The 12582-nt window shown below is 46.6% G+C and overlaps 1 protein-coding gene across 1 annotated transcript in view; it reads left to right on the plus strand.

The window, feature by feature from the left end:
* The window catches only part of LOC139570092 (protocadherin-15-like), a 314364-nt gene that overhangs the window by 275670 nt on the left and 26112 nt on the right, over window positions 1–12582 (plus strand). Inside the window, exons 28-33 of the mRNA XM_071391605.1 lie at window positions 1624–1842; window positions 2650–2738; window positions 4231–4407; window positions 5330–5548; window positions 6919–6927; window positions 7557–7667. Of these exons, the coding sequence (XP_071247706.1) occupies window positions 1624–1842; window positions 2650–2738; window positions 4231–4407; window positions 5330–5548; window positions 6919–6927; window positions 7557–7667 (824 nt within the window). The remainder of the gene's footprint in view (window positions 1–1623; window positions 1843–2649; window positions 2739–4230; window positions 4408–5329; window positions 5549–6918; window positions 6928–7556; window positions 7668–12582) is intronic.

The following is a 12582-nucleotide window of genomic DNA, read 5'->3' on the forward strand; positions in this document are numbered from 1 at the left end:
TGTTGTTGCTCCCTTTGACTGTTGTTGCTCCCTTTGACTGTTGTTGCTCCATTCGACTGTTGTTGCTCCCTTCGACTGTTGTTGCTACACTCGACTGTTGTTGCTCCATTTGACTGTTGTTGCTCCATTCGACTGTTGTTGCTCCATTCGGCTGTTGTTGCTCCCTTCGGCTGTTGTTGCTCCCTTCGGCTGTTGTTGCTCCCTTCGACTGTTGTTGCTCCACTCGACTGTTGTTTCTCCCTTCTACTGTTGTTTCTCCCTTCGACTGTTGTTGCTCCCTTCGACTGTTGTTGCTCCCTTCGACTGTTGTTGCTCCATTCAGGCTAGTGTAGAACACAGTCACAAACGGGTTTGCCAGGAGCCTCAAAGAGATCCTTTAGACCAGGAGGTAATGGAATTACTGGGTCAAAGATTTCCTGAACTGACATACTGTACCCACTGGTTCCAACTCCTAATGGTAACATTCAACCTCCCAGGTGTTTCTCTCACAGTCAGGGTCAGTATCTTCGTCTTTAGTATTCATACCTATTCCCTGTTGCTTTACTAATAGGACATTCGTAGCAGATCTGAATATGGATCTCTGTAAAAGCTGCTCAGCATCCCCAAGATTAGACTAATCTACTTTTAAATCCTTCTTTAAATAGTTTTGTGAGAAAGAGGGAGTTTAAACCCTGATGGAGTGGTGGCCAAACCTGAACAAAGGGTAGAATGGAGAGAGGGAGGGACAGAAGTGATGTTTGCTACTCTGTCACACAGGAGCGTCGGCACTGTAGAAATAAATAATAACTTGTCTTCTGAGTGACACACATTGTCTGTGATTGATCTCATAATTAGTATATTTGAACACAAAACAAGTCCCTCTTGACGGAATGTGTTTGTGTTCCTGTACAGATAGGAAAACAAAGAGGAATCTCTGCAGAGAACAAATCCAATTTCACAGCAAATCAGCTTCAAATCAGAACCACAGTTTCTAACAAGTCAGGGTTGCTTTCATAACACAGTCAAATGCTGTCCTCTCTCTCTACTTGCTTGGTGCAGTCTTTGTGCCACATTTTCACACTGCATTCATACACTGGTATCTTGTTTCCTGGTCTGGTCTCACCATTAACTAACCCAGGGGGTGGATTATTTTACCAGTGAACCTGTACCTATACAGTATACTGTACATTATAGTGTGAGATACAAATGAGTTGCAGAATATTGAAAATATCTCATTAGTGTGAATGACTCCAGCTGGGCAGGGCACAGTGCTGTCTCTGCTCCTTAACACTCAGTCTCAGTCGTAAAAAACAAAAGAGGTCTAATGAATCAACTTCACTGCAGAGCAACAAGGCAACCGGTGAAGTCAGCTGTGTCCCTGTTAAAGAGAGAGTGGCTCGTGGCTCGAAGACTCCACCTACAGCAAGAATGGAGAACTACAACCACTTCAAACAATAAAACAAATATGTGCCCTTTGTATTTTCAATGGATGAGCTGATTGGGATCTTGATGTTGTATTGTTGTTGTGGTTGTTGACGCTGCTGTGTTTGAACCTCTTGAATGCTTTGACTCTGTCTGTCTGTCTGTCTGTGTGTCTGTCTGTGTGTGTGTGTGTGTGTGTGTGTGTGTGTGTATGTGTCTCAGGCCCTGGACAAGGACACAGGGAATTACAGCTCCATGCAGTACAGGCTCGTTATCCCCCCCACCACCAACGGCAAGGACGGCTTTGTCATCGAGCCCTACACCGGTGTCATCAAGACTGCCATTATGTACAGGAACATGCGCCGGTCTTACTTCAAGTTCGAAGTGGTCGCCACTGACAATTACGGCCAGGGGGGACTGAGCAACAAGGCAGAGGTGGTGGTGAGTGTATTGTCCTGTTCCCGTAGAATTAAATGGAGATTCCCATTCTAGTAACTGTAGTTCTATGTGCTGTGCATTTCCCCCCGTGAAAAGCCATTGGTCTGGTCTCTGAGTCTTTTGTTCAATGCTGAGTTCAAGTTCCATCAGTCCCGCCTAGTGTTTCATACTCCATGCCAGCTATGAACAATTCTAGCTTATGGACCTTTAAGTATGTCAATATCCACAATACTTCCACTCCCCAGGTTTACACTGGCAGTACATACCCCGCCTCTCCACCCAAAATACACATTCAAAGCTTCCCATAGGAATTGCATTTGTAAAAAATACACAGTAGTGATACTCCAGCTAATCAATGATCCGTGTCCGGGGCCATCCTTGTGGTAGATAGTATAGGCTAGCTATCCCTGAGAGAGTAGATGAATGTGTGTTCCTTCCGTGCTGGCCGCTTCCCAGTTTGTTGCAAATTGAACTGTCCTAGGGCATATGGGGACCATTGATTATACATTACAGCCTTGTGCTGCCTATTCCTCCCTTTGCCCTTAATGAAATAAGGGGCTGGCTGGGTCAGAGCCTTGCCTGAACGAGAGGAGCCACGCTGGGGCTAAATTAATCTAATTCCAACGGGAAGCTTCATTTCACGGGGACTGTATAAAGGGACCTTCCTGCCAAACTACAGGGAGAGTTCCTGTGTGGTTAAGCCTGCTGTCCAAAATGAAAGCTCATTTTGTAGAAGTTAGGGAGGGGAGGGGAATAGATACTGGTTTTGTGTCTGCCGCATTGATCATCTGACTGAACCCTGTTTCCCAGGTATCCGTGGTGAATCTGCTGGATATGCAGGTGGTGGTCTCCAACGTTGCTCCTACAGTGGTGGAACAAAACAAGGACAAGCTCCTCGGGTAATGTAGAAGATATCTAATTTATTGTAATTCACTTAAGAAGGATATTGCGTCCGTCTTTTAACATTCGAGTCGCGACTGTGCTCATAGCTGTCTCCTAAACTTCATATGCAAGTGACTCATTTTAGCAACACTTGCATTTGGCCCTTTCCCAGGCGTGCAGGTGTTTGAGGGGGCTGCATGATTCAGAGTTGATTTGATCGTCGCCTTCTACCGAGATGAAAAGGTGTCCCACTGTGTGACGGCTGCTCAAATTAAAGTGTCAGGCAACGCGAGCCTTCCTTCAGTTTCCATTCGAGCCTCTCCCTACCTGCCTCCTCAGGTCTATCGGAGCTCTGTCATACACTTCAGACAGCCACTCCCCAATGGTTCCCTTCTTGTCTTGAGCTTACTTCTTAGCCATTGGCATTGTTATCATCAGTAGAAGTCTAACTTCTCTCTGAATCTAAATTGCAAAAGAGGAAAAGTGCCAGTGGCTCTATAGCTGTCTCCTGTTCCTCTGAGGTGGGGCGTGTGTGTGAATTCCGGCATATGTGTGTGAGCTTGCGTGTATTAGCTGTACTGCTACTATACACCTGTCCGTCACCCAGCGTATCCTCCTACTGACAATCAACCAGTATCAGTCCTCCTGATGGACTTTCTCTGACTGGGTGTCATCCTAGGTCTCTGCACTTTCTCTCCCAGGGCTACGGCCCCAGCTGTGGAGCCACCTAGTTCATCAGTGTTTTCCCACTCCCAAGGGGAGAGACATCCATCTGGTCTCAGTTCTGTCATGCCGTCCTCTTTGGCATTTCCCAGGTAATTGGCTCAACACCTACTGTGTCTTTCCTCAGAGCTCAGAGGGCTGCAGAGGCCCATCGCCAGACAAGGGTTGTGTCTGAAAGGGAACACTATTTCCAATATAGTGCACTACTTTTGACCAGAACCCTATTCGGGTATAGGGCGTAGTGCACTTTATTGTGAACAGGGTACCATTTCAGATGCACACAAGGATATTTTCTTGTAACTGATACTATTGTAGATACTTTGATTTTGGAGACGGAGCACAATGTTTGGCTTTGCATTGCAATCCAAAACCATTCTTCATACACACGGGTAACTGTTGAGCGTGAAAAACCCAGCAGCGTTGCAGTTCTTGACACACTTAACCGGTGCGCCTGGCACCTACTACCGTACCCCATTCAAAGGCACTTAAATCTTTTGTGTTGTCTATTCCCCCTCTGAATGGCACACATACAGTCCATGTCTCGAGAATTAGAAATCCTTCTTTAACCTGTCTCCTCCTCTTCATCTACACTGTTTGAAGTAGATTTACTAAGTGACCAATAAGGGATCATAGCTTTCACCTGGATTTACCTGGTCATTCTATGTCATGGAAAGAGCATAATGTTTTGTGCCCAGTGTAAATCACCGTTGAACATTTCCCCCTAGATCCTGCTATCACCTTGTTTCTATACAAATCACCTGATGATTGCTTCCTCTCCCTCTGCAGGGTCCTGGAGCGCTATGTGCAGGACCAGATTCCAGGGGCCAAAGTGGTGGTGGAGTCCATAGGACCGCGGCGGTTTGGCGACGGCTTCGAGCAAGAGGACTACTCCAAGTCAGACCTGATGGTGTATGCTGTCGACCCTCTGACCAACAGGGCCATTTCCCGTCAAGAGCTGTTCAAGTGAGAAGAAAGTCACTACGGTTGCCCTGAGGGACAAAACAGTTTATAACTAAAGTGATTGCCCCTTAGGGCCACCCTCTGTAGTATCTAGATACGCCATCCCTGTGGAGCAGGTGTTTACCCAGTGACAGACAGAGGGGGGATGTCACCACTCACCAGAGTTGTTTTGTTCCCTGTCACCCTGCAGTCAGGCCCTCATTAGAGAGCCAAACGCATGCCCTCGTACGACAGCAGCCCTGGTTCTGCCATTCAACTGGCTGACAAGCGGCTGAGCCACCACTCTGTACTGCTCCCTACATACTCTCCACAGCAGGCTCAGTGGTCATCTATCCGCCCTCTGCCTCTTTCAGCTCCACAGAGTGACAAATGGACCTAGTGAACAATGGCAACATAATTGTGAAGCAGTGTGTACCCACACCTGTCATTTATGCTTCCGGCCATTACAGGGAGTAGAATGTTGCACTGTTTGCTCTTAGATGTAACTGATGGATATATCGTAATGATTTTCTCATGCACATAATTGATATATGACTGGAGACATTTGTTTTTTCTTGAACACTTAACTAAACTAAGGCCTGGTCAGGTGATCAGGAAAAACTCCAGGCCCTCTGACTGATGGTGATGATGATGATAATGATGATAATGATAGTGATGATGATGAGGGTGGTGATGATGATGATGATGATGATGGTGATGATGATGATGGTGGTGATGATGATGATGATGATGGTGGTGATGATGATGATAGTGATGATGATGATGATGGTGGTCATGATGATAATGATGAAGGTGATGATGATGATAGTGATGATGGTGGTAATGATAATGATGTGATAGTGCTGAAGATGATGATGATGATGATGATGATGATGACCGTGTGTGTGTAACTATATTGCATGTAATCTGTCTGTTTCCATCCAAGGTTTTTGGACGGGAAGCTGCTGGACATCAACAAGGAGTTCCAGCCGTACCTGGGCCGAGGAGGGAGGATCCTGGAGATACGCTCCCCTGGCGTGGTGACCAGCGTGAAGAAGGCCGTGCAGACCGTGGGCTACACAGAGGGGGCGCTGCTCGCCCTTGCCGTCATCATCATCCTCTGCTGCATCCCCGCCATCCTCATCGTCATCATCACCTACAGGCAGTGTGTAGAAAAAACAGTTCAAAGTTCAAAGGCTTTATTGGAAGTACATTTTGGGTCAAATGGGAATTGGTCTTGGGGAATGTGAGTATGAATAGGCCACAAGGCACAAGTACTGGTGCAGACAGGCCCAGAGGTGACAGGCACAGAGGTGCAGACAGACACAGAGGTGCAGACAGACACAGAGGTGCAGACAGACACAGAGGTGCAGACAGACACAGAGGTGCAGACAGACACAGAGGTGCAGACAGACACAGAGGTGCAGACAGACACGAGGTGCAGACAGACACCGAGGTGCAGACAGACACAGAGGTGCAGACAGACACAGAGGTGCAGACAGACACAGAGGTGCAGACAGACACAGAGATGCAGACAGACACAGAGATGCAGACAGACACAGAGGTGCAGACAGACACAGAGGTGCAGACAGACACAGACACAGTGGTGCAGACAGACACAGACACAGTGGTGCAGACAGACACAGAGGTGCAGACAGACACAGAGGTGCAGACAGACACAGAGGTGCAGACAGACACAGAGGTGCAGACAGACACAGTTGTTTAGACAGCACGTTACCTGCTTTCCAGCCCTCAGAGTCTGTCCCTAATGCCCATCGTTTTAGGAGGAAGCAAGCTTTCTCTCCGCAATTCACCATGGAAACGCCTTTGAGAGCCGGCATAATCGGCTATTTATACAGCGTGAAAGCACATTAATTAATGTCAGAGCAGATAAACACTGCAGACTGATTGTTGCGGTTTGGGGGAGATTTTCTCCCTCTGCTCTGAGCCTGCGAACCAAACCGAGCAGCAAATGGCTAGACTGATAGCCATCACGATTTCAAGGCTAGACTGACAGCCATCACAATTTCAGGGCTAGACTGACAGCCGTCACAATTTCAGGGCTAGACTGACAGCCGTCACGATTTCAGGGCTAGACTGACAGCCGTCACGATTTCAGGGCTAGACTGACAGCCGTCACGATTTCGGGGCTAGACTGACAGCCGTCACGATTTCGGGGCTAGACTGACAGCCGTCACGATTTCGGGGCTAGACTGACAGCTGTCATGATTTCAGGGCTAGACTGACAGCCGTCACGATTTCAGGGCTAGACTGACAGCCGTCACGATTTCAGGGCTAGACTGACAGCCGTCACGATTTCAGGGCTAGACATGAAACGGATGAGAAAAGAATTGTGTGTCATTTTCATCAGTGCCTCAGCTTCAGGAAAGTGGCTTAGTCTACAGAGAATTATTTCAATCTCTCTCTTTTTCTTTTAAAAGACAATGATTATAAGAAGCATTGTGTCTGTAATTTGCCCCTCGCTATTACCAACATCCTTCTCTTTCTTTCTCCTCTTTCTTCCATTGTCAACAGATTCAAAGAGTGAGTATTAAAATCATCAAATCCAATTTTACTGGTCGCATATACATATTTAGCGGATGTTATTGTGGGTGTAGCTAAATGCTAATGTTCCTAGCTGCAACAGTGCAGTAATATCTAACAATACACACAAATCCCAAATATAGAAATATTAGAACGAGCAACCTCTCACACCCCCCCCGCTGTGCGCGGCACATCTGTTTCCATGGGCACAAACACTGTTCATGACACAAACTGTTCACCCCCCTCTGGTTGGCAGAGAGATAATGTTGCAGGTTTAAAGCTTATTTTTGTGCAATTCTACACATTTTTCCATGTCTAATGTGTATTCATGTGATATTTGAGTGGCTCAAACATGTTTTCAAAGCCAATGATTGGGATCAGGAAAGTCAACGAAATCTAAAACAAATGAATAGTGCATAACCTGTTTTTATACACTGCAGTCGGAGGCAATAAATAAGAAATGTGCCGGCAACAATTGGTTTCTTTGACTATATCGGGGTGCCACTGTGTGCCAAGATATTTATTTATGTGTGCATTTATAATGTAGCAGTGTCCTCTTCGAATTTGCTGACGCTGTAATTTAACGTAACTAATTTAACGTTGAATTTCTCTCCACGGTACTACTTAAGGAGACAGGCGGAGTGTGCTAAAACTGCCCGGATACAAATGACCCTCCCTACTGGCAAATCAGTGGTTGCTGCCACCAACAACCTGTATGAAGAGCTGGGGGACAGCACCATGTAAGTTTTATAATATATCCTATCTTATCCCGTTATGTGGGTTCTTGCAAATTCTCTGTTTATTTTAGAATTGGACCACTTTCCTGAGCGTGATTGGGTTCCTTGGTCAAACATATGCTACTGTAGACATTGTTTTAAGTGTATCTGTGAGGTTAAATCATGCTGTGCTTCAGTGTAGTTCTCCACTGGGGCAACTGGGAAAAGCTGTTATCACCGTTCCATGGTTCAGCAGTTTCCTGCCTTCTAGATTCGCTCGCTTCCATGAACTATAAACTTAATAGAATTTCATATGCAAGGAAAATACCATCTGGGATATGTTTTATTTGTAATTTTTTACTGTTCAAGATGGAGTACGATTGACTTCAAAACAGACTGGCCAGCGCTCTGAAAACAAGGGGGAAATGAATGTCAATTTAAGATAATTGAAATACTTATTCATAAGTGCCGTGGTGAAACATCATTTATTTTATCGATGAGGTTGTTGAGTGGCTCAGTCATTGCGGGAAGATATCGAGCAGTACAGGGTTTGGCTTCATGTGCTGCTGCAAAGCCAAAAGATATGTCCTGATCACATAGAGAACAGGCTGGAGTCGAGGGTGACTTTAGAATTAACTGGTTAACCGCTCTGCTGATCAAGAGGCCCTCAGTGCTCACTTGTAGCTTCCTCCTTATCTGATCAAAAACAATGCAATGGTAGAGCAAATCGTTTTTTAAATTGTCAGCCATCAACCAGGCGGTTGACATTCAGAGAATGAAATCTGCCATTACCGGCAGTAAAGTGTGTAGCATTTCTGTGATTCACCCTGCTTTTCCTGCTATACTCATCTGTCTATCTTATTGCCTCATTTTTGGCCTCCAGAGTGAAGTGAGTACTTGTGTTGTAGCGCTAGGTTGTAACTGTTGCTCATTAGAGTTTTCCTTTAGTCTCTGCTTCTTGTCTGTTGTTGTTTATTATTCAAGTAGCAGACCCTTAAATTGTATGTAGATCAGTGGAGGCTGGTGGGAAGAGCTATAGGAGGACTGGCTCATTGTAATGGCTGGAATGGAATAAATCTCTCTCATCACAGCTTTCCTCCTTCTATCGTTTCAAGTTTTTTTCTCCTCTCCCGTCTCCATAAGAGCAGGAGCAAGCGCTGTCTGCTAGAGGAGGGTAACCGCCAGAGGCTAATAAGCACATTTGCCACACGGGCCATCGCTGCACACAAGCTTTCCAGTGCCAATGGGATCCTCCTCAACAACATGCCCAAGTCCGAGAGTAACATCACGTTATCCTCAGACGAGAACTCCTTAACCACCAAGAACCCCCTGTTTGACGTAGGCACGGGCACTCTCAGCAGCCCAGAGATCCTGGGGCAGCACCAGAGGACGATGGACCTCCTGGGGACCTACTCCCCCCCCCCCCCCCGCGGGACCCCGCGGGCCTCAGAGAGGGCCCCTTCCTGAATTTCAACTGCGGGGGCTCGGGCCACTCCTGGACCCTACCCTCCAGGCTCCACAGGCAGGAGATGTGTGATGCTCTGAGTAGACAGGTGATGATAGACCCGGTGCAGTGGGAGCTGGAGCTGCTGAAGACTGAGCTGAAGGACTGTAAGGACGGCCTGGACTGGGGAAACCTGGGGAGCGGCACCTAAATTGAGCCCAAGCCCATGTCCGTGAAGGAGCAGGCCAGGTAGTTTGAGCAGCAGGCCAAGAGGGAGATGAAGCAGAGGCAGAGCCGTGACTCCCAGGGGTCTCTCTCTGTCGACTTCCTGATGGGGTTGGGGTTCGACAGCCCCCAGCACCGGGCCAGAGAGGCCTGGCAGTCTCTGGACTCCATTCTGGGTAGAAACAGAGAGGACCGCCAGTCTCTGGGCTCCATCCTGGGTAGAGAGGACTGCCATCTGGGACAAGAAAGAGAGGGCCCACCCTGCGTCATTATTACCCAGAGCGATGGTAGTCCACCCCCCAGCCACAAGCCCACTCTTCCCATCCTGCGCAGCTCCAGCCTCTCCAGCTACAACTCAGCCTCCACCGAACCCTACGAGGTCAACCTGGAGGTCATCCCTGAACCCCCAGACGTGCCCCCTTCTCCTCCCCCACCCAGCTCCCATCCACCTCCCCCCTCCATGCCTCCTCCCCCTCCCCCCTCCATGCCTCCTCCCAATTCCCCCTCCACCCTTAACTACGGCAAAAACCTTTTCCCTGCCCCTGCCCCTCCTCCGCCTCTCCCTCCTCCCATGTCCCCATCCCTCAATCGTCCATCTGCGTTTGTGCTCACCCTCGCCCGCTGTGACCACCCTGAGACCTGTGTCCCTGCACCCTCCCCCGCCGCCCCTCCCCATCGACCCCGAGCTCCCCAGGAAGGAGCTGAAGGCGGTCCTGAAGAACATACAGAACATCGCCGACATCGAGAAATCTGTTTCCAACATGTGCAATCAAATAGACCAAAAAAACGATGCTTCCACAGAGCGTCCTGAAGCCACAAGGGTCTGTCGATTCTGTGGACTCCTTCTATGACGAACTAGACATTGCAGAGACTGTAGTCCCCACCACAGCAGAGTTACAGGCTGAGGCTCCGTTTGGAGAACAGTACAAACAGGTACACGTCCAGCCAAACATCAAAATGAACTCCTTAGTGGAAGAGCTGGAGAAACGTTTCCCCTCTCAGTCCACTGCAATGTGACTCTCTACTTCTATGTCTCTTCAGTGACTGTTTCTTCTTTTTCTTCTTCATTTTGTGTTCTTTTGCGATTCCATTCTTCTCATTCTTGTGTTTTCATTTTTTGTCATTTTTTGTTGTCATGTATTTTTTTTAAGGGAGTTGTTTTCAATCTGAAATGTTGATTGATATTTCTTTATATATGAATGCATGGCTAGTCTTGTTCCGTGTCATAACTTAGCCTGTACTTGTAAGGTTTTATGGTCACCTAAAGATGAAAATAATCTAGAGAATTCTACCCATCCGTTTCATTAAAAGAAGAAATCGTATTCATTTCTCTCAAGTAATTTCAACCTTTTTAAGTTCAATGGTAAAATCGCATAAGGAATTTCAGAGGACCTGAGCCCTAGGACCGTGCCTCAGGACTACCTGGCCTGACGACTCCTTGCTGTCCCCAGTCCACCTGCTGCTGCTCCAGTTTCAACTGTTCTACCTGTGGCTATGGAACCCTGACCTGTTCACAGGACGTGCTACCTTGTCTCGGACCTGCTGTTTTCGACTCTCTCTCTCTACCGCACCTGCTGTCTCTAACCCTGAATGATCGGCTATGAAAAGCCAACTGACATTTACTCCTAAGGTGCTGACCTGTTGCACCCTCTACAACCACTGTGATTATTATTATTTGACCCTGCTGGTCATCTATTAACGTTTGCTGGTCATCTATGAACGAAGGCCAGTATTCCGGAAATGCCTCTTTGCTGTTGACGTTTAGACTGGTGTTTTTGCAGGTACTATTTAATGAAGCTGCCAGTTGAGTACTTGTGAGGCATCTGTTTCTCAAACTAGACACTCTAATGTACTTGTCCTCTTGTTCCGTTGTGCACCGGGGCCTCCCACTCCTCTTTCTATTCTGGTTAGAGCCAGTTTGCGCTGTTCTGTGAAGGGACTAGTACACAGCGTTGTACGAGATCTTCAGTTTCTTGGCAATCTCTCGCATGGAATAGCCTTTATTTCTCAGAACAAGAATAGACTGTCGAGTTTCGGAAGAAAGTTCTTTGTTTCTGGCCATTTTGAGCCTGTAATCGAACCTACAAATGCTGACGCTCCAGATACTCAACTAGTCTAAAGAAGGCCAGTTTAATTGCTTCTTTAATCAGAACAGTTTTCAGCTGTGCTAACATAATTGCAAAAGAGTTTTCTAATGATCAATTAGCCTTTTAAAATTATAGACTTGGATTAGCTAACACAACGTGCCATTGGAACACAGGAGTTATGGTTGCTGATAATGGGCCTCTGTAAGTCTATGTAGATATTCCATAAAAAATCTGCCGTTTCCAGCTACAATAGTCATTTACGACATTAACAGCGTCTATACTGTATTTCTGATCAATTTTATGTTATTTTAACGGACAAAAAATTTGCTTTTCTTTCCAAAACAAGGACATTTCTAAGTGACCCCAAACCTTTGAACGGTAGTGTATGTTTGGTGGAAACATACCACTCGTGGGAAAATGCGCATAGTTTCTTTATGCGGATTCTAGAGTAGCGCACAGTATTGTGCTAACAAGTGTGAACTTAAAGAGCTATCTCATTTGAAGGAATATGTTATGAAGGAATTCAACTTGCAAACTTTACAGATGTATTACACAGTCACATACTGTATGTATGTGCATTCGAAAAGTATTCAGAGCCCTTGACATTCTCCACATTTTGTTACGTTACATCCTTATTCTAAAATGTGTATATATATTTTTTTTTTATCAATCTCCAAACAAAACGCCATAATGACAAAGCAAAAACAGGTTGATAGAAAGTTTTGCAAAAATAAATGTAAAAATGAAATTTCACCTTTACATAAGCATTCAGACCCTTTACTCAGTACTTTGTTGAAGCACATTTGGCAGCGATTACAGCCTCGAGTCTTCTTGGGTATGACACTAAAAGCTTGGCAAATATGTATTTGGGGAGTTTCTCTCATTCTTCTCTGCAGATCCTCTCAAGCTCTGTCAGGTTGGAAGGGGAACGTCGCTGCACAGCTATTTTCAGGTCTCCCCAGAGATGTTTGATCCGGTTCAAGTCCGGACTCTGGCTGGGCCACTCAAGGACATTCAGAGACTTGTCCTGAAGCCACTCCTGCTTTATATTGACTGTGTGCTTAGGGTCGTTGTCCTGTTGGAAGGTGAACCTTCGCCCCACTCTGAGGTCCAGAGTACTCTGGAGCAGGTTTTCATCAAGGATCTCTCTGTACTTTGCTCCGTTCATCTTTCCCTCGATCCT

The sequence above is a fragment of the Salvelinus alpinus genome, chromosome 3 (assembly GCF_045679555.1).
Source record: "Salvelinus alpinus chromosome 3, SLU_Salpinus.1, whole genome shotgun sequence".
Lineage (NCBI taxonomy): Eukaryota > Metazoa > Chordata > Actinopteri > Salmoniformes > Salmonidae > Salvelinus > Salvelinus alpinus.